We start from the raw sequence: 18,424 nt of genomic DNA on the forward strand, positions 1-18,424 counted from the left end.
AATAGCATTATTACCAGGGGCATCCCAAAAATATGCGGGGTGCAAGAGGAGATGGCAATGAGGTACCCAATTTGGCATGGCAGATATTGGGTACAGTTATAGGAGTGTGCACAGATACAACATTGGCATAACTAGTTTGAAAGATTATCGTCATAACCCCCAAAAACCACCAACAGCAAGTAATAGGGTCAGCAATAAACCCCAGACCCCAGCAATGTGCTCCAAGCGGTGGGAAATTGCTAAAAATAACGCATTTTAAATGATAAAGTGTTATATTATAGCAGTGCAGAAACTTCATTTAATAGACGAAGGCCAATGGAAGCAAAAAGGGAAGGACTGAGAGCAAACAAAGAAGGGGCCCTCCGAAGCACAGGGACTCAGGTGACTACTTCATTCAGCTTACCCTTCATCCACTCCTAGGTTGTCACCCTTTAACAGGAACTGGCTGAATAAAGGACTTTATGGCATTGGTATTTTATTGAAAACTGCAAATTAAAAAAGGGGCTTTTCAAATGATATCATATTGATTACGTGAGGTTTTAGTGATTTGGTTCTTCTTCTTTAATCTGCTTGTAAAAACATAGTTTCCATTGGACTCCCTGTTCAACTAGAATATTGAACGTATTGTTATTTGTAAATCTGTAGCATTGTGAAATTTGTCTTTACTCAAAAGGCAAGTTGTATTTATCAACATTGTACATGTGTTTAAAAAGCCGGGTAGAAGACATTTGTGTACATATTATGTAGTTGGAATATGGCAGCAAAAACTTTCATGTTTCGGCAGCACACAAGAGAGCCAGACTGCTGCTCATGTAACACAGAGGCCAAGCCCCTGAGCAGCCTGACACGCCTCCTGCACCGTACCCCAATCAGGGGTATAAGCGTTTTTGATTGGATTACTGTACATGGGGGCGTGTCAGAATGCTGGACATCTGTTGTGCTATAATTCAGCCATCCGGCTCTCCAGTGTGCTGCCAACATGGCATATACAGTTCAAACATAATAAAATAATTTTCTATCTTTACTTATCATTCAATCTGACCGAACAACAAGGGAAAAGTGCAAAGTTTTAACTGCACTTTCAAGATTCCAAAGTTCTTTATAAAGTGACCTTGAAAGACATTAGAAGCTTGAGTGTCAGATCCATCGATTGCTGATCACATAGCGGGCAATTTGAAGTCTCCAGACCTCGCTCTATAAGTAATGGAAACCCTCGGCTGTGACCTCTCCTTCCCTCTCCTGCATAATTGAAGAACTGAAGAGGAATCTCCAGAGTGCTCACAGCCGGCTGACGTAATCCCTACCAATGCAATATATTTATAGCAGCCATCAATACACTGCACATAGACCGGAGAGGACTCCGCGCATATGATACATGGATATCATCACTATTATTATTGGTAGGAATATGCTAAATACCCCAACGCTGCCCCATTTATTTTGGCTCACATTATCAATCGCTGATAATTAATTGTGCCACAAAAATCATCATTATGTGCTAGATTGTGCTAATTTTGCATTCTAGCAAACTTTTTAGGTTTTGGATAGAGAAAAGAGTTACAAGTTTATTTTTTACCGTTTGTTTCACATTAAGGAGATTTTCATTTACTTCTAGTCTTGGAGACTCAACAGGAAATGGAAAAAAATCTGGGGAAGAAGGGAATCTTCTTTTGATGGTGGTTAGCTATGTGTTCCTCAAAGCCTGGGTGCTGGAGAGAGGACAACAGTGGGGGAGCGAGGGATTATATAAGTAAACTTTTTTACTCAGCCCTTTTTGGGCCACAAAATAGGCATTTAGCCCCACTGTAAAGGATTTTTTTCTTGAAAACTGAACCCTTTCCGCATTCACCAGCTTGGCAAGAGCTGCCCATAGGACCAGCTTGCCGATCTTATTGCCAGTACCAGCAAGCAGTCATAGGATCAAGCAGTGAACAGCGGGGGCGGGCAATAAGCAGTGGGGGCGGGCATTAAATGTCCACATTTTTTGGAATGGCTGTAAATAGCCACCAATAAGACCTGGCATACTGCAAATGTTTCACCTCCGCAAAGAATATAATTTTTTTTTATCAATATATAAATTGGTCATATCTAATTTTTTTGTTATATGCAATGTCCTTAAAGTGAACAAGGGAGCATCCACATCCAGAGGTTTAACATCCACATATGGATCGTCTCAGGCAATAGTTTTGACTTGGTAATATGGGCTGGATGTTTTTCTAAACACATACAATCTGGCCTATTAATACAGAAACACAAAAGTATATTGTTCATTCCCTGTGTAACCAGTTGTCCTTTTTTGTATCAAATAAAGCAACATTTGACCATGCATTATAAGAAGTTTTTGCCTTTTGGATAAATTGCAATTTTAGGACTTAGGTGGATGCAGTTATTTTTACTTATATTTTGTTTTGTTTTATTTTTTGGAATAATTTGATGTAAATTCTTAATCCAATTACTGTTTTGGTTTATTAGATTTATTTAAATAATATTTGAAAAAATTGGTACTTCTCCACTGTATAAATAACGAAAAATGTATTTGTATGTGATCATTATTGTTAAAATATGACAAAAAAATGGAGCAAAACTGATAAATTGGGAAATCTTGTATACCAGCGCCACCTTCTGTTGATAATATAGAATGCAGCCATGCAATAGACAATAAAAAGTTATGTACAGCCTAAACTTATTGCTGACTTTTTTTTATTTGCCAGCAATTTGTTTAGCTTGACATGCATTTTAGTAATTTGCATGACAAAGCATATCAACAGGCTTGATCTCACTATGATGTGCAATGTGTTTTTGAAAAGTTGATTTGTATTGGCATGCGTTGCATTAGGGCAGAGGTAGGCGAACTCCGGCATTTAGGCTGGATACGGCCTAGCCAGTATCCTAGTCTTGCCTAACGCCCCCCCCCCCTAGTTATTTATTGTTGGATCCGGTCTAATTGAATTGTCCCGTTATCGCGAGTTCCCGCACAGTAACCCCAATTACTATGTCTAAAGAGCAGAAGCAATGGGCAGCTACCAGTCTCTGGAAGGTTGACCTCGAACGTTGTGTCTTCAACCCCAAATGGACCGACGAATTATTCTTCATCCAACATGGCAACAAAGCCCTGTGTTTAGTGTGCAACGACACCAACAGCACTTTAAAGCGGTCGAACCTCAAGGGGTGCCAGGCATGCGCACAGGTACAGAGACTACACTGCGGATGAGCAGAAGACTGAGGCTGCTCGCTTGCAGTCATGGTTGGAAAAAACCTTTCCTTGGACACCTTGTTTCTTCTGACCTAGTGTGCCTTCTTGACCTCCTGAAATGGCCTAGTAGTTCAGAAAGTTTGCTGACCCCTGTTTTAGGGTATTCTATTCATTTCATTTGAATGAGCTGCATATTGCACCAAGTAAAGCCATGTCTATGCACTGGTATGATGCATTTAGGCTGCTAAGAAAGATAAATGTTAGCACCAATGCATGTGATGTACATGGCGAAGACATGTTTCTGCATATATACATTTATGCATTATTGCAATGTGCTAGTGATAATAAACCTTATAATTATTAAATTCAAAAGCATATTTATAATGACTGAGTTCTATTTGTGTTTTTTACATATGCCCAGAGTGCAGCTTTAACAAAGTAAAAAAAATACAATTCCTCTGCAATTACCTTTCGGAATTTCTCCATCTGCTTATAGATATCGGGGTCCAGTTCTTGCGATACGTCTTTCATCCACAATAACACTCCTCGATACTCAGTCCTGGCTTGTTCCATTCGGTTGACGGTCAGCCAAGAGTCGGATATTGCTCTATAACGAAAGGTTTCCACTTCCTGGTGAAGTCGGGATAAAGGGGCTCGTAAGGCCAGCCTACGAGGAACGGGAAAGAGATTGGTCAGGTGGGCATGGAAGTGGCTGGTTTTCATTTTCCATTTTTAGTTATGGGGGCAGGGTATAGTAAATGTATGCAGCGCCTGGATTGTAGGAGGGCTATGCCAGCCCCAGAGCTTCCATAATCTTTAGGTCTGCATTGCAATGTAGAAGAACATCACTTACCTCTGCTGGGAGGAGAAGCAGAGCGCCTTCCCTGTGGCCTGCATCATTTTTCCAGCTCGGGATTTATCCTGAGAGCCCTGTGAACGGAGGAATTTTCCCAGTTCGTTCTCCTCTTGGGAAAGAACTGCACAACAAAGAAGGATAATATCAGATATTCAATTCTATTGACAAAATTAGTACATTTTAAAAGTTGTTCTCGTTCCCTGAACCCCAAAGCAACTTCTGTGATTTATTCTTCATTGGTACACACAATATTTATATTTGTCCCATAAGTAAACATGCTATATTTATTTTAGATTTTACTGGGAATTTTGCCTACAGAATCAATTTAGGCCCTGACGAAGGAGGAGTTTGCCCCTGAAACGTGTTGGCTGTCCATGTGATCATTAAAGCTATTTAATGATCATGGAGCTAATAACGTTTTCAGATTTTCTGCTTTTGGTTTGACGCTCCTTTTAAATTTTACCAACAAAGGAAGGTTCTTACCCTTTTCAACCCCCATAATTAAAAATAAATGGCTTTATAAATATTAAAAAATATAGAATATCAACACAAATACGCACAACTTACAGCATATCCTTTTCTGATACTGTTCTATGACTTTTACAAGCTCCATGCACGTCCTCTGGATTGAATGAAAAAGCTGAAAAACAAAACAATTCATGTTGAGAGTCAAAATAAAATATTTTTCAGATGTAATAGCCCTGAACTGCTCTATAGGGGCTGGTCATTATATAAGCCCCTCCCTGGAATGAGACTCCACCTCTGAGGATATAATAAGGGACCTTTGAGATTATGTAGCAGTGTGATCAATTTATTGAAGGTCTGGTATTGGGGGACCATTTCTTATGAAAGGTGGCTGTTTATTTTTCACAGGTTCACTTTAATGCCACCTCTTCCCCATTTTTCATCCCCCTGCTGTTCAGTTCTCCCAGGGAACTCGGGCGAATAGCCTGGTACATTGGAGCATGTGACTCCCGCCTCTTTCTCCTACATAATGAACTCTGTTGCCTGGATTGGCTGCCTGGGCATATGGAGGCGGAGCAAGAGTCCCCACCCCTGGACTTACACCTCTATCTCCCACATGACCAACTCTAATGCTTGGAGTTTGGGGAAAGAGTCATCATCCCTGTGTAAGGTTCTAGTTGCAACTTGGATTGGACACAGAGCAGTTCCAATGAAATACCTCCAATGGAGATACAAATGGCTCTAGTATGTTCCTGCTCTATTTACCCCAATGTTCACATTTCCTCCTTCCTCCTGTCCTTTTACTAATTATACATGTCGATCAATCAGCTACCAACTAAATTGTAATGCAGGCCTATTAGATAGTCAGCTCCCTGGTATAGTGATCAGTGTAATTTGCTTCATGGCCTCTGGGGACGCCGTGGCTCAACATTAATTAGCCAAATCAATAAATATCTTTTTCTATTTTCTCTCCATTTGCATATTGATAGTTTTTTTTATATTGGGATCAGATGCACTCATTTTGAGAGGATGAGCACGAACCTCTAGTTTGGCATCCAGATCGGAGTCGGAGGCCACCACATGTTCATCTTCCTTTTTGCCAGTCACCTTGATGAGCGTCTGTTTGGTCTTCCAGTATTTTTGCTGCATCTTATTAACCACAGACTTCTCCTGGCTCTGTGCATATCGGTCATAGAACTCTCTGGAGTACTGGCTGGAGAAAATGCAACATGAAAAGTAGATTAAAGCAACAGGACAAGAAAAGCCAATTAAAAGATAAATTTAACAGTTTTAGTGAAGCTGAGATTTCTTCTGCAGTACTTCTTTTACACCACAGGAGGCCCTCGGTCTGATTGCCAATATCAATTAACAGTTAAATCTACTTCTCAGCTCAGGTTGTCCTGCATCTGCCCAGTCCATGAATGGACAGCGATAGGAGAAGCAGCACTGAGCCTATTTCTCTGTCACTTTGACTTTTATTTCTATCAGCATGCGCCTTGTCCGCACCTGTACCAGTTGGCATTTTGTTCAGCTTCTTCTCTTACTCCAACCCTGCATGAGGCTGGTAGCAGATAAAGCTATCTCGTATTTAAAAAATACATTTGAACAATGCATTTGCCTATTATGTCTACAGATTTCATTTATAATATAGAGGGAAAGCAAGAAAAAAAAGAGAGAGCACTAGCATGCAGGGGTAGAGAGAATTAGGGGATGAGGGCAAATGTGTGATGGGGGTACAGAGTGAGCGCAATGGGGGTGCAGAGCAAGGGTGAGTATGAGGCGGTATAGAGAGGGGTGCCGAACCGGGGGTAGGTTGATGGAGGTGTGAGAGCGAGGGGGGTTAAAGTGAGTGAGGGAGTACAGAATGAACACAATGGGGGTCCAGAACGAACACAATGGGGGTCCAGAACAAGCAAGGGGGAGAGTGATTGGGGATCGAGTGGGGGTAACAGAAAAATAAGTAAAAAAGAAGTACAGAATAAAGGCTTTGGGGTCCATAGCGAGCAAGGATGGGGGTGATGGGGTTACAGAATGAGCACAATAGGAATCCAGAGCAAGCAGGGTAGTACATAATGAGCAAGGGTGATGGGGGTACAGAAAGAACAAGGGCAAGAGTGATGTGGGTACCTAATGAACACAATGGTGGTACAAAGCAAGTAAGGCCGAGAGTGACGAGGGTTCAGAGTGTGTGCAGAGGAAGTAAAAAAATGGAGTGAGGGAATACAGAGTGAGGACATTGGGGTCCAGAACGAGCAAGAGTAATAGGGTTAGAGAGCGAATGAGGGGATACAGAACAAGCAAGGGTGATGGGGTGCACAAAGAGTGAGGGCCGGAGCGAGGGTGAGTGATGGGGGTACAAAGCGAGAGCAATCACAAATGAGAGTTCAAGCAGAGTGAGCGCACATGGGGAGAGATACTCCAATATTCTTTAGGAAATTACTTACTAATTATGGCCGTCCATCTTTCACCTCCTCTTCTGTGACCTATGGAGGAGAACAGAGATTCATCAGTTTCTACACAATGCTGCTCTCTGTGTTTTGTCTCTGCACTGCAGACGGAAGGGAAGGAGCAGCGGGGTACAGACGGTTGTTGTAGGCAATATATTTAGTTTGAACACTTTACATACATGGGCCTTAAGGTTGCAGCATGGAACACAAAACATGAGGAATATTCAACACCTATAATCCCATCTGGTACCCCCCAAGATTTCAGGTTAAAGTAAAATCCTGGCCAGACAATAGGCATCCAATTTACACATTTTTACCAAGCCATTAAGGAATCCCAACACAAAACCTCACTGACCTCAGTAGCTGTGAACACTGTGGAAAAAGTATTCTTGAAAATATGAACTTTCTCTCTCCATAGCTCCCTTTCCCCTTCAAATCAGTAAATTGGCTTTCTGATCTGTGAAAGGTAGTTGGGGGTTCCTGGAGCAATGACAGGTGAATCTCCCACCTACACCAATGTATGGAACTTACCCAACCACCAGTAAAAGGGGACATGACAATTTTCTACATTTTTCCAAAATATTAGTTAAATAATAAAAATTGCAATCAGGAAACATTTTTATTGAAGGATGGACAGGCAATGTCCCTGCAATAAAACATTGTGATCTGCCTGTTTGCAATGTTCTTTTCCTAGTGCACCACATACACAGCTGGGTGTAGGATGCCAGGATATGTCGGGGATTCCAGCATCTTCTGGGGCTGCTGGGACTGAATAAACTCCCACACTCACGCACAGGAGTTATGTCATGAAGATGAATAAAGATTGTCTTGCCAATCTTCAGACAATTAAAAAAATGCAATCAGGCAGGTAAAGTTATTTTATTGCAGAAGGGAAATCCCTCATTGGCTCTTTCAGCAGAGTTTCCTTAATGCTTGGTTCACATCTAAGTGGCTACAATAGTGAAGATACATAGATGAGTGTTGCATAGTGCACTGCTATGCTACTGCAAAGAGTGTCATGTGCATTACAATGCTATAGGGTATTCATGCGGTGCTACAGCATGCTCTTGTGAAAGGGCTTAAATGGTTATTCAATGCAAGACACAGCAGGTGCACAAGAAGAGAGGAGAGACCCAACTTTATTACTAGGGACCCAATGCTAATGCAAGTTAGGGGATCTATAGCTGGGCAGTGGAATGCCAGGCTCAGCCCAGAAGTCCATCACTTCTGGGGAAATATCTGGAGGCTTTGTCAAAGGTTTTAGACAAAAGGAACTGCAAAGTAAGCTGCTTCACTGTCCTATCTCTTTACATAACCCATAACGGCTTTAGGACCCCTTTGATGAATATTACATGTTTAAACTATGCAGAACAAAAAATGTGTACATCTTGTGTGCAGTGCTGCTAGCCCTTCTCTATTCTCCTTTGTGAACCCCAAAACACCTTCCCTTAGGTTAGGAAGAAGTAAAGGCATTCTATATTCCTGACACTTCCTAACCTTGGGACACAATGTTGCTCTCAATAGATTACAGTGAATAGAATTGTCGACCTTGCACAGGAGATGTTTGATACCAGGTCAAAGAAACAAAAAGATTGCCAAAGATGCCGCCGCCTCCACCGCAATAAAGACTGGTAAGTTGCAACATATTGCATTGTTGTTTTGGGATTTAAAGACAATGTAAAACTAATTAAATTAAATCTTAACAACTACAATTTTTCTGCAGAAACCAACTTCAGACACAAACCTGCAATGAAATAGATTATTAGCTACGTCGGAGAGCCACAATGTACTGCAAAGTCCTCATGGCACTTTTTCTGAAATCTTTTTTGTTGGCATATGGATATAAATTGCACCCGGGTCTGGGTAACCTAAGATATGTGAGATTAAAAAGATGAATCTATTTAAAAAATCTACAACCCTATTTATTCATATTGTTTGTCTTTTAGAAAACCTGAGTCATCGCTCCATAATAGTGGTAAATACCTGAAACAATCTGCTCTGTGCACAACTGGAAAAACCAGTTTTCTAGTCCAAGAAAGAGATTGCGCTAGGAAAAAAGAAATCTGAGATTACAATGAGGCTTTGGTGGCTCCTTCATCTTGTTGTCTATATAGCAGATCAGCTGAAATGAAACTTTCCAGATATTTAAACTTCTAGGGCTCAGGCAAAGGTTGCAAGGTAGATTCCACAAGGTTCGTTCATTGGGTGGAGATACCAATGCACGGTCTTGGCATATCAGTGTCAGAATAAACCAATGAGGACTTAACTTTGAATAAAAGAAACTGGCATGCTGGGTTTTCAATGCAGTAAAACAAAGGTACTGGTCTGTTCTAGATGTTCTTTACATTACATTCTCAGCATACTTCTGTGCCGGAGCGAATTACCTGGGAGGTAATTTCCTTCCTTCAAGGAGAACCTGGAAGAAGACTGGCCATCAAGGGGAAGCCAATTTAGTTCCTTTTTAGCTCCTGTGTGGGGGTATATCATAGAAGCCCAGCCAAATAAGATGGACAAACATACCAGACCTAGAAGATGACCAGGCCAGCCAATAGGCTGGTCAAAGATCCCAAACCTGGAAATGACGCCAGTGAAGGATTTGGCAGGAATCACATTGCTGTATAGGAGCTTAGTAGATTTATAGGCAATTTTAGTTCTTCTGTAAGGTCTCCTTGCCATGGTCAAAAAAAGTTATAGTCTTTGGGTAATTCAGTGTCCCGAGAAGAGATTCCTAGGGCTCCATTGCCCACTACCAGATCTACAGAAGAGAGTCTATGGATCTTCTGGAGAAGATAGACTATTATGGGAGAACCTGAGTGACCCAGCACACTGAAAGATCATTTGCTAATAGGTAGCAAGTGTTTTCAATGCTGGACCAGAACCATTCCAGGTTTGGTGGATCACTGAGGTTCTCCCATGATAGTCTATCTTCTTCAGTCTTGGAGAGCTTTAATAAATCCTTCCCTATGTTGCATTGGTGATTTGGTCAATGACAACAGCTCACCTCCAAATTTTTAAGGAGTACAAACAGAAAACCCCAATAAACTGACTCTATGGTGCCACTACCTAACTGGTACGGGACAGGCTGCAACATTTTAGCTACTGGACACTAGATCCCTGCATTTTTCTGTTGCTGGCGATTGTATTGCTTGTGTGTCATTGGCCTTAGAAATCCAGGTGTAGAGTTTGGTCCAATTCTACATAGATACATGGAAAATGGATTCAATGCTCTACAAGACTGCAACGTTCCGAAATGTTGCCCATGAAGTATTCCCAGATTTCTTTCCCTTTTTACTTTCAGGTTCAATCTGATCCTTAAAGAATATCCAACTTTTCAAATAGCAACATGATTTGCACAATATAACAACAGAGAGATTGGTTTCACTATACTTCACCTTGAAGCTGTCTACAATCAGATTGGCAAGTCTTGGGGACACATCTGCCAGTTCTCAAAGTTTTTAATGATTACATGGGAAGGACCTGGGTTTTATTTACTGCAAGGAAAGAGCGTCCGATAGCTGGCTTACAACTGGACGGAATCTCCTTGTGCCAATGCAGGTGTTTTATTCCCTACAAATCAAAATGCTGGTTGATGTTTAATATGATAATGCTAATCTAAAGTAGTCTGTACTCCTGAGAGCAGTCCTGCTCAGAACAAACACAAGTGCACATGATTGATCCTGAACGCTTCCCCAACAGTTTCTTCAAAACCCAGACACTAGATTTTCCTTTCTTTGGATGGGATAGGCATCCTGCAATGTAATTTAGCATTCAGTTGCTGCTGTTCTGCTAAGAAAGTCTATTGTAGTCCCCCCAGCAAGTTGTCTTCATCTTTCCCCACTTTATAGAAAGATTGGAAAGCTTGGATACGGCTGTACAGCAATGGCTTATAAAACCAAAACCTGAAACGATCACAAAAGATCATTTTGACCCACAATAATTAAGCTTCTGTATACAGATTTACAGTCTGGCCCTGTGGCTGAAGGAGGTGGATTGCATTAAAGGATTGCAATAAAGTCCTAGCTGTGTATGAGCTAAAGCACCTGAATGGGCAGTGTTCTGTCCTTTTTATAGACATGCCTTCTATTGTAAGTGCACACAACATGTACAAGGCAGTCAGTTTGTTGTTAGTTGCTACATATCATTTTGCAGCAACATACAATTGGAGGTAGCGAAGGTTGTAGATGCTGTAGGGCCCATGCACCTGGAAGACCCACAGTGCCCACTCCATCACAACCCTTTTAAAGCAAAGCTGGCATAAGAAAAGTTGTCTGAAACTCCTGTAACAGGAATGCAGTAAATGCTTATCTCTAGCAATGGTGCCATACACCGTCATTAGTGCGCTAATGTCTGCTTGTAAAATAACCTCAACCCTGCCAACCGATAGGTGCTACCAACACCCAACCAGCTGCACTGTCAATGGAGCAAGGAGCTGCTAAAGCCAGAGGATGTACTGATTTATAAATACTCCACATCCAGAGCAGAATCATCAGGCAACTTCATGAACACAAAGGTCCTCAGAAGGGCGACCGCCTTCTGCTCCACCATAGATGACATTTTCTCACCAACAAACCTCAGGGAGCCCTATTCCCGGTCACACTGGTGCCACTTTGGGGTTCATCCAAATAATGCTGATGCAAACAGCTACAAGCTTATACAGTAACAGCTTCTTTAAAAGATTCCAGGAACATTTCAAGCAGGAAGGATATGCTCTCATAAATACGAGGTCAACCCAAGTCCTTCCTTTCTGAATCTTTAATTTTCCCCCAAAGGATTGTACAATTTGCCCAGGGCAAGGCAGAAATCATACCAGACTCTCACTGGCTGGGGTACAACCAAACTGACTTCACATATTGGTGCTTTTGGTCCAAGTTCAAGCTTTATCACTTTCTAAAACAGAGACCAACTCATTGTTTGTCCCCTCAGCATTCTGCTTCCTACCTTGAAGTAGCCAAAAACCTAATGCCACCTGTGCCATAAAAAAAAAAAAAACATGTGATTAATTTAACCCCCTCACCCTTAGAAACCTAAAAACTGACATTTCCCAAGAATGTTGATCTCCTAGTTTCCTTAAACTCTCACTGGTTTCTCCAGTAAACTTCATATTGCTGGAGAGAGTGACCCGAGTGGTGGTCAGAAACATGAAACTTGGAAAAGAATAATAGTTGCAGCCTTCTTTAATTGGTAACGGGGGTTTTATCAAACAATTTTGGTGATGTGGTGATTGTGGTTTTGGTTGTGTGAAAAGTTGGGTACAGGGTGAGGTGTTAAAGGTCAAGTTGATGGGAAAGGGAAAGGGGTTTGGTGGGATGAGGGGCTGGACTGTATGAGGGGTTATAAGTGTTGGGAATCACAAGGTATAAGGAGGAGGTAAAGGGGTTGGGAAGGATATGGGTTGGGTGGCATGATAGATTAAAAGTGTTGGTAACGGTGTATTTGTAAGGAGGGTTTGGTACCAGAAAGTTTTATATGTGTTGAGCTTGGGGCCATAAATAAGGGTTATAGGAGTTGGAACAGAATTGGCTTGGGGGTCATGATGGTGTTGGTAATGGTGTACTTGTATAGAGGGTTTGGTGCCGTAAGGGGTTAGATGTGTTGGTTTTAGGTGCCATGAAGGGTTATAAGAGTTGGGGGGGTGTCACTTAAGGTATAAGTGTTGGTAAGGATAAGGGTTTAGTGCCATCAAGGACTAAGTGTCATGGGGGAATAAGAGTTGGAAAGGTGTTGGGTTTAGGGGTCATGATGGGTTATAAGTGTTGGTAACAGTGTCCTTGTGAAGAGGGTTTGGTGCCATAAAGGTTATAAGTGTTTAGTTAGTTTTCATGGAGGGTTACAAGGGTTGGGTGTCATGAGAAGTATAGGAGTTGGAAAGGATATAGGTTTGGTGCCATGAAGGGTTGGGTATCATGTTGGAGTTGGAAAGGAGTTGGTTTAGGGGTCATGATGGGCTATAAATGTTGGGTTGAACTTAGATTGGGTGAATTTGTAAGGAGGGGTATGTGCAATTAGGGGTTATATGTGTTGGGTTAGGTTTCATGAAGGGTTATAAGAGTTGGGTTGGTCATCACGAGAGGTAAGAGTTGGGAAGAAGATAAGTTAGGTGTCCTGTCCGGTATAAGAACTGGGAAAAAGGGCGCCATGAGAGGTAATAAGTAAAAAGGAGGAGATGGCTTTTGGGAAAGGTTATACAAGTGGACATGTTTCCTGCAGATGCTTTTGCAAATTAAGATGTTAAGTTTGGAGTTTGAATTTTAAAAAATGAATAGAAGAAGAAAAAGCAGAATAATTACATTTTCCTGCACATGTGCCTGGGTGTAGGAAGCATGGCAACTCCCCTTAGCAGGAATTATTTTCCCCCATACTTTTATGAATATCATTGGGGATTACATGGCCAACATCCTACCAACACAAACATTGGTTTTCATTCGGATTGCAGTCTTAGTTCTATGCTGGATTCATTGTAGTTATTGGAAAGCTTTGCAGCTATTAATTATGAAAAGGAACATTTGTCCTGTGTAAACAGCCGACGCCATGATAAGACTCCAGGCTACAGGAACACTAAATCAACAGGTGTCTACGCAACACACGAGGAGAATATGGGTGAAACGCACAGCTGCCCATCTGTATGGCACACCGGCCCAGGTGTTCAATCCTAGCTCTGCATCACGATAACGATTAGACGAAGCACAAAATAAATAAATCATCATGGCCCCCACCAATAAAAGACAAAATGATCAATAGAGTCAGAAAACACTGCAGCACAAATGACTGGCTCCTTGTTCTGCTTATTCCTCCAACTTCCTGAGCTTTGCTGTATACGGTCTTCAAGGGGCTGATACTGGGTCAGAACTGGGCAATGATTTATTTTAAACCATACATTTAATGATGGAATATTGAATTTAGAGCAGCACAGATTTGGGTCCAGCCCATTCTGCTTTGAGTTCAGCTACACCTAATATGCTGAGCTCATTTCCCCCTCCTATTGTGTGATACATCCTACACCTCTTAGATTGTAAGCTCTTCAGGGCAGGGTCCTCTCCTTCTCCTGTCTGTATCTGTCTGTCACTTGCAGCTCCTATTTAATGTACAGCGCTGCATAGTATGTTGGCGCAATAAAAATCCTGTGTAATAATAATAATAATTTCCTTGCATTTTTTTTAGGATAGTTTCTATTGGTTTCTATGTAACACAATCAAACATCTGCCAACATTATTTTTACAAACCACAATTTCAAGCCCAAGCAAAGTTATGTTTTATATCAGCTAAACACGTTCCAGGTGCAATAAATTTAAAAGTTCACACTGGGGCAATAATGTGCATTGTGATAATGCAGACGATTCATTTGAATGGGCTGCCTAGTGCACCAGAATTGCCGGCAGTATTTTTGGCAGAGTGGTGCACAGCTGCGTGCACTGTAATTCAAATGCAAAGAAAAGGTGCAAGGATGGCACAACATCACCAATGTCTTCTACCATGCATCATGGCAATGCTTGTCACTGCTAAACAAAGGTGTGAAGGGCCCCCTTACAGCTTCTTTATTTCAGAAAGTAGTGACAGCTCGAGTAGAAATGCTGTAGAGAAGATCCTTGTGATAGTGTTAGAAAGCAGTGGTCTCTCAGCAGAGGTCCCTCAGCAGAGGTCCAACTCTACCCTGGCTAAGTCAGACTTAAAGCTCTGTAATCATCGACACTCCTCGCTGACTGCAGCAATCCAGCTTTGAATAAGTGGGAATGGAGTTACCTCTGCAGAGTGACCACTGCTTGCACACAAAGAGCAGGGGTTCTCTCTGCAGCATGCTGGCAGGAGACAAGCATTTCTACTCTGTAATTAGCGACACCTTTGTTTTGATGTACCTGAAATGTATCCAGTGCACAATAACTGAAAAAATAATTGGGCTTTAAATGTGGATAACTCAGGGGGTGTGAATGGACCCAAACCCTGGATGTGGGGATCCTCAAAACTATCCCAGGACTGGCTATTCACAAAAGTGAAAACTCTTCCTGACCATACACCTGATTACTAAACATCCAAAAAAAAATGTAGGAACTGCAACTCAAAGTGACCAAAATATAAAATAATTTTTAATTTTCATATATATATATATAAAAGAAACACAATAAAATCTGGGATTACAAGTAACAATGATGTAATAGGTAAGAGTGGGTACAAGAGCTGACAATCTAATGATAGTTCACACCAATACACATCCAATATTATATTTCTGCCTACAGAGCTTCCTTTAAAGAGAACCTGTCCTGAGATTGAGGCCTCTGTGGTCTCTTCCAGAATCAATTGCACAATATTGCCCCGGTTCCTCTTCTTTATGTCCATGCAATGTGAGTCAGCACAACCTCCTGTACTCATCCCAAGGGGAGCCCATGACAACACAGGAGCTGAATTAGAAGAAGGTTGTCACCCTATAACAGGAAGTGCCTGAACATGGCAGGAGCTCCACACATCCATTTAACTAACTAAAATTTTTGCTCATTAACATTTATCCTGGTGGTCTTAAATGCTATGTAAACCAAATACATTCCAGGCTTTGCTTTCATTAAAATAAAACCGACCATGGAAATCCTGGTTCAATCACTTCCTGTTAAAGGTGACAACTCTCAGACCACATCTACCAATCCCCCTGTGAAATGCCAGTTTCAGCACACAAGTCTGGTCCATGGTGGTCACCATAACCAAACGCACCTAATAAATAGCCATGTGACTATTACCGCAGGTAGACCGGTTAGGGCTGCAAAATAATAGATTTATTATTAAAAAAAGGGCAACTGTTTAGGATACGGAGGGCCACTGCAATGTCATTCGGTTGGGGTAAATTTTATTGCAAATAAGGAAGAAAAAAAAAAAAACCCATACAGGAATAAAAGCTAAGCGGACGCATCTGACACCCATCCACAATTTTCTATAAATGCCGCACAAATCCATCACCCAGATTTCTGATTGGTCACCCCGGTTGCTGCACCTGATCTTACTATGCCAAAATAAGAGCAGGTGGATTATTATATCCAATAGCCCAATACATGCAACCATTCCCCTCCCCCATTCTGTTTTTTGCAGAGGAAATCCCCTCCCCATCCTCTGGTTACCTGGATCAGCTTGAATTATTGGGAATCCACATGCACAGCGGTGGGCTATTCCTCAGCATTGGAGGGGGAAATCACATGAAATGGGAGAACACGGCCATCAGAATTGTTCCTGATCGCAGGGAGGAAGCACAGCTGTGTATCCTGTGCAACGTCAGCTGTGCATGGGATCTCTCCTCCTCTCCACCCCTCCTCTGAGCTAAAACACACAGACAGGAACCTGCTGCCCCAGTGCTACCGGATTCCCAGCAACCAAACTGGAAGAGTTGTCCTTTAAATAATGGCAGGTGGAAGGCGGAGAGGATTCCGTCTCCTAAAGTCAAAAAACCAATATCTCCATCCTCCAGCCAACATCACAACGTGGAAGGTGCATGGCATGCAACGGATGAGGACCACCGACCACCCACAGATTTGTAATAAATCTGCATGACCTTATTTTCCTGTACAGGCCACATAAGTTTCTTTCTCCTGCACTGTTGACCCATCAAACCCTTTCCCCTGATTTATCCATGGAAATGTTGGCACTCCTCTAAAAGATACAATGTATCACTTCTATGTTACTGCAGAGATAATATCAGAGGATTCCTCTTCCTACCCCAATGGAGGGTCAATGCTGCTCCTCAGCAGGTTGTTTTCCGCCCCACCTGTGCAGCTTGGTGTCAGGTAACCAGAAGTGGCCAGGTGTCACCGGTGATGTCACGGAGACTACGGCTCACCTCCCCCCTAGCAGAAGGTTTTCGGAGTCACATGAAAGGCGACGTCACTGCACAGAAAGGGATGGCTCGCATGTGCTCAGTGCAGCCCTATTGTTAGCCTAAAGGGAGGGAATGACCATTCAGATGTAGGGATGATATTGCAGGGCAGGTTAACCCTTTGCAGGAGATCTAAATAATGGCATTTAGTTTACTAAAGCACTGTGATTAAAAAAAACAATTGTCAATTCTTTAAATTAAAATACAGTTTTTATCTTGTGCTATAAATCTCCTCCATCCATATTCCAGTATCTTCTTTATTTCTCCGGCTTACTGTCCAGTGACAATGGTGAATCATACATTTGCATTATGTGGCAGCACAGCTGCTTGGGACGGGGTGACAACATAGGAGTACAATTGGGAGACAGTTGTCACCCTATACAGGAAGTGACCATTCTGGCAGTAAATTCAGGTATACCTAAAGGGCTAATAATTATTATTGTTTTTTATTTCAGCAGTGCTTTACAAAGTCCATAGTCATGTCTATAAGTACCCCCGTCCAGGTGAGCTTACAATCTAATGCCCCTACCATAGTCATATGTCATTACCACAATCTAAGTCCAACTTTGAAGTAAAGCCTAATATTCTAACTTCAGGTTTTTGCAGTGGGAGGAAATCCATTATAACATAGAGAACATACAAACTCCATGCAGTGTGTTCTGGCTAAAATTAGAACCTGGAATCATGGTGATGCAGAGTGCCAACCTTAACCACCATGCCACCCATTCACATCATGTGCAGGTACCTTGCATTTTATGTAGTGTCTGATATATAAGAACATCTCCTCCTGTGTCATTGTCTGTATCTGTCTGTCATTGCAACCCTTATTTAATGTACAGCTCTACGTAATATGTTGGCGTTATATAAATACAATTCAATAATAATAATATAGGACATTTGCAAAAATGCAATACCCGACATTCCTACCTTTATGCATCGCAGTGCATTGCTACCATGATCTGCTGCATGCATTTCTGTTTATTTCAATGTATGTAAATAATGTGCATTATTCACAGCACCGCTATAATGAACATCACGGTAACACATAGCACCCCATGTGTTTTATTACAATTTACCTGCATCCAAACACACCTGTACTGCGTCCTGTGATTACTCTGCATGTTGCATTGAGATGTGTTCTATACAGAACCTGCTTTTATTGGGTGCATTGATATGCTGCCTATCCAAATGAATGGACTGCCTAATGTAACCTTGTGGTATGAATGGGCTTCTAATGGAAACTGCATATTTAAAAAGGTTTAAACACAACTTTTAAAATCACATGGATATGTTAAATATTGGATGAGGTTTTATTGTCTCCAGACATTTAGTAATTTGATCAGTAGATCGGCCTCCAATTTAGCGGCAACATCAGTTTTCAGTAAGTGGTGTGCAGACTTCAAGGGGTGAGTCTAAGGGTTACCTAATATTTGTGGAACCTGTTCTTACCTGCGTGTCTTGGTGCTTCTCATGCACTGGTGTGTTACAGCACACAATAAGGATCTACCGCCCCCTGTGGTGCTGTGCATCAGGAAAAAAGGTGCAGATATGTTTGGCCATTCTGTTGCATCCACCATCCACCCAAATGAAACTGATTCCTGAACACAATGCGTGGTAAC

General features: G+C 41.8%; 1 protein-coding gene across 3 annotated transcripts in view; it reads right to left on the reverse strand.

Moving 5' to 3' along the window:
• ICA1 (islet cell autoantigen 1) overlaps window positions 1-16,775 on the reverse strand; it is a 32,214-nt gene extending 15,439 nt beyond the window's left edge. For 2 of the 3 annotated variants that reach the window (XM_072412939.1, XM_072412937.1), the window contains exons 1-6: window positions 16,057-16,584; window positions 6,959-6,997; window positions 5,556-5,727; window positions 4,617-4,689; window positions 4,047-4,170; window positions 3,662-3,860 (exon numbers count right to left, since the gene is read on the reverse strand). In XM_072412939.1, the coding sequence (XP_072269040.1) occupies window positions 3,662-3,860; window positions 4,047-4,170; window positions 4,617-4,689; window positions 5,556-5,727; window positions 6,959-6,975 (585 nt within the window). In that variant the 5' untranslated portion in view covers window positions 6,976-6,997; window positions 16,057-16,584. Of the gene's footprint in view, window positions 1-3,661; window positions 3,861-4,046; window positions 4,171-4,616; window positions 4,690-5,555; window positions 5,728-6,958; window positions 6,998-16,056; window positions 16,585-16,648 lie in introns of those variants that run through there. The other variant, XM_072412938.1, reaches the window with a different exon arrangement.
• Between the last annotated feature and the right edge of the window lie 1,649 nt (window positions 16,776-18,424).

The sequence above is a fragment of the Pyxicephalus adspersus genome, chromosome 5 (assembly GCF_032062135.1).
Source record: "Pyxicephalus adspersus chromosome 5, UCB_Pads_2.0, whole genome shotgun sequence".
NCBI lineage: Eukaryota > Metazoa > Chordata > Amphibia > Anura > Pyxicephalidae > Pyxicephalus > Pyxicephalus adspersus.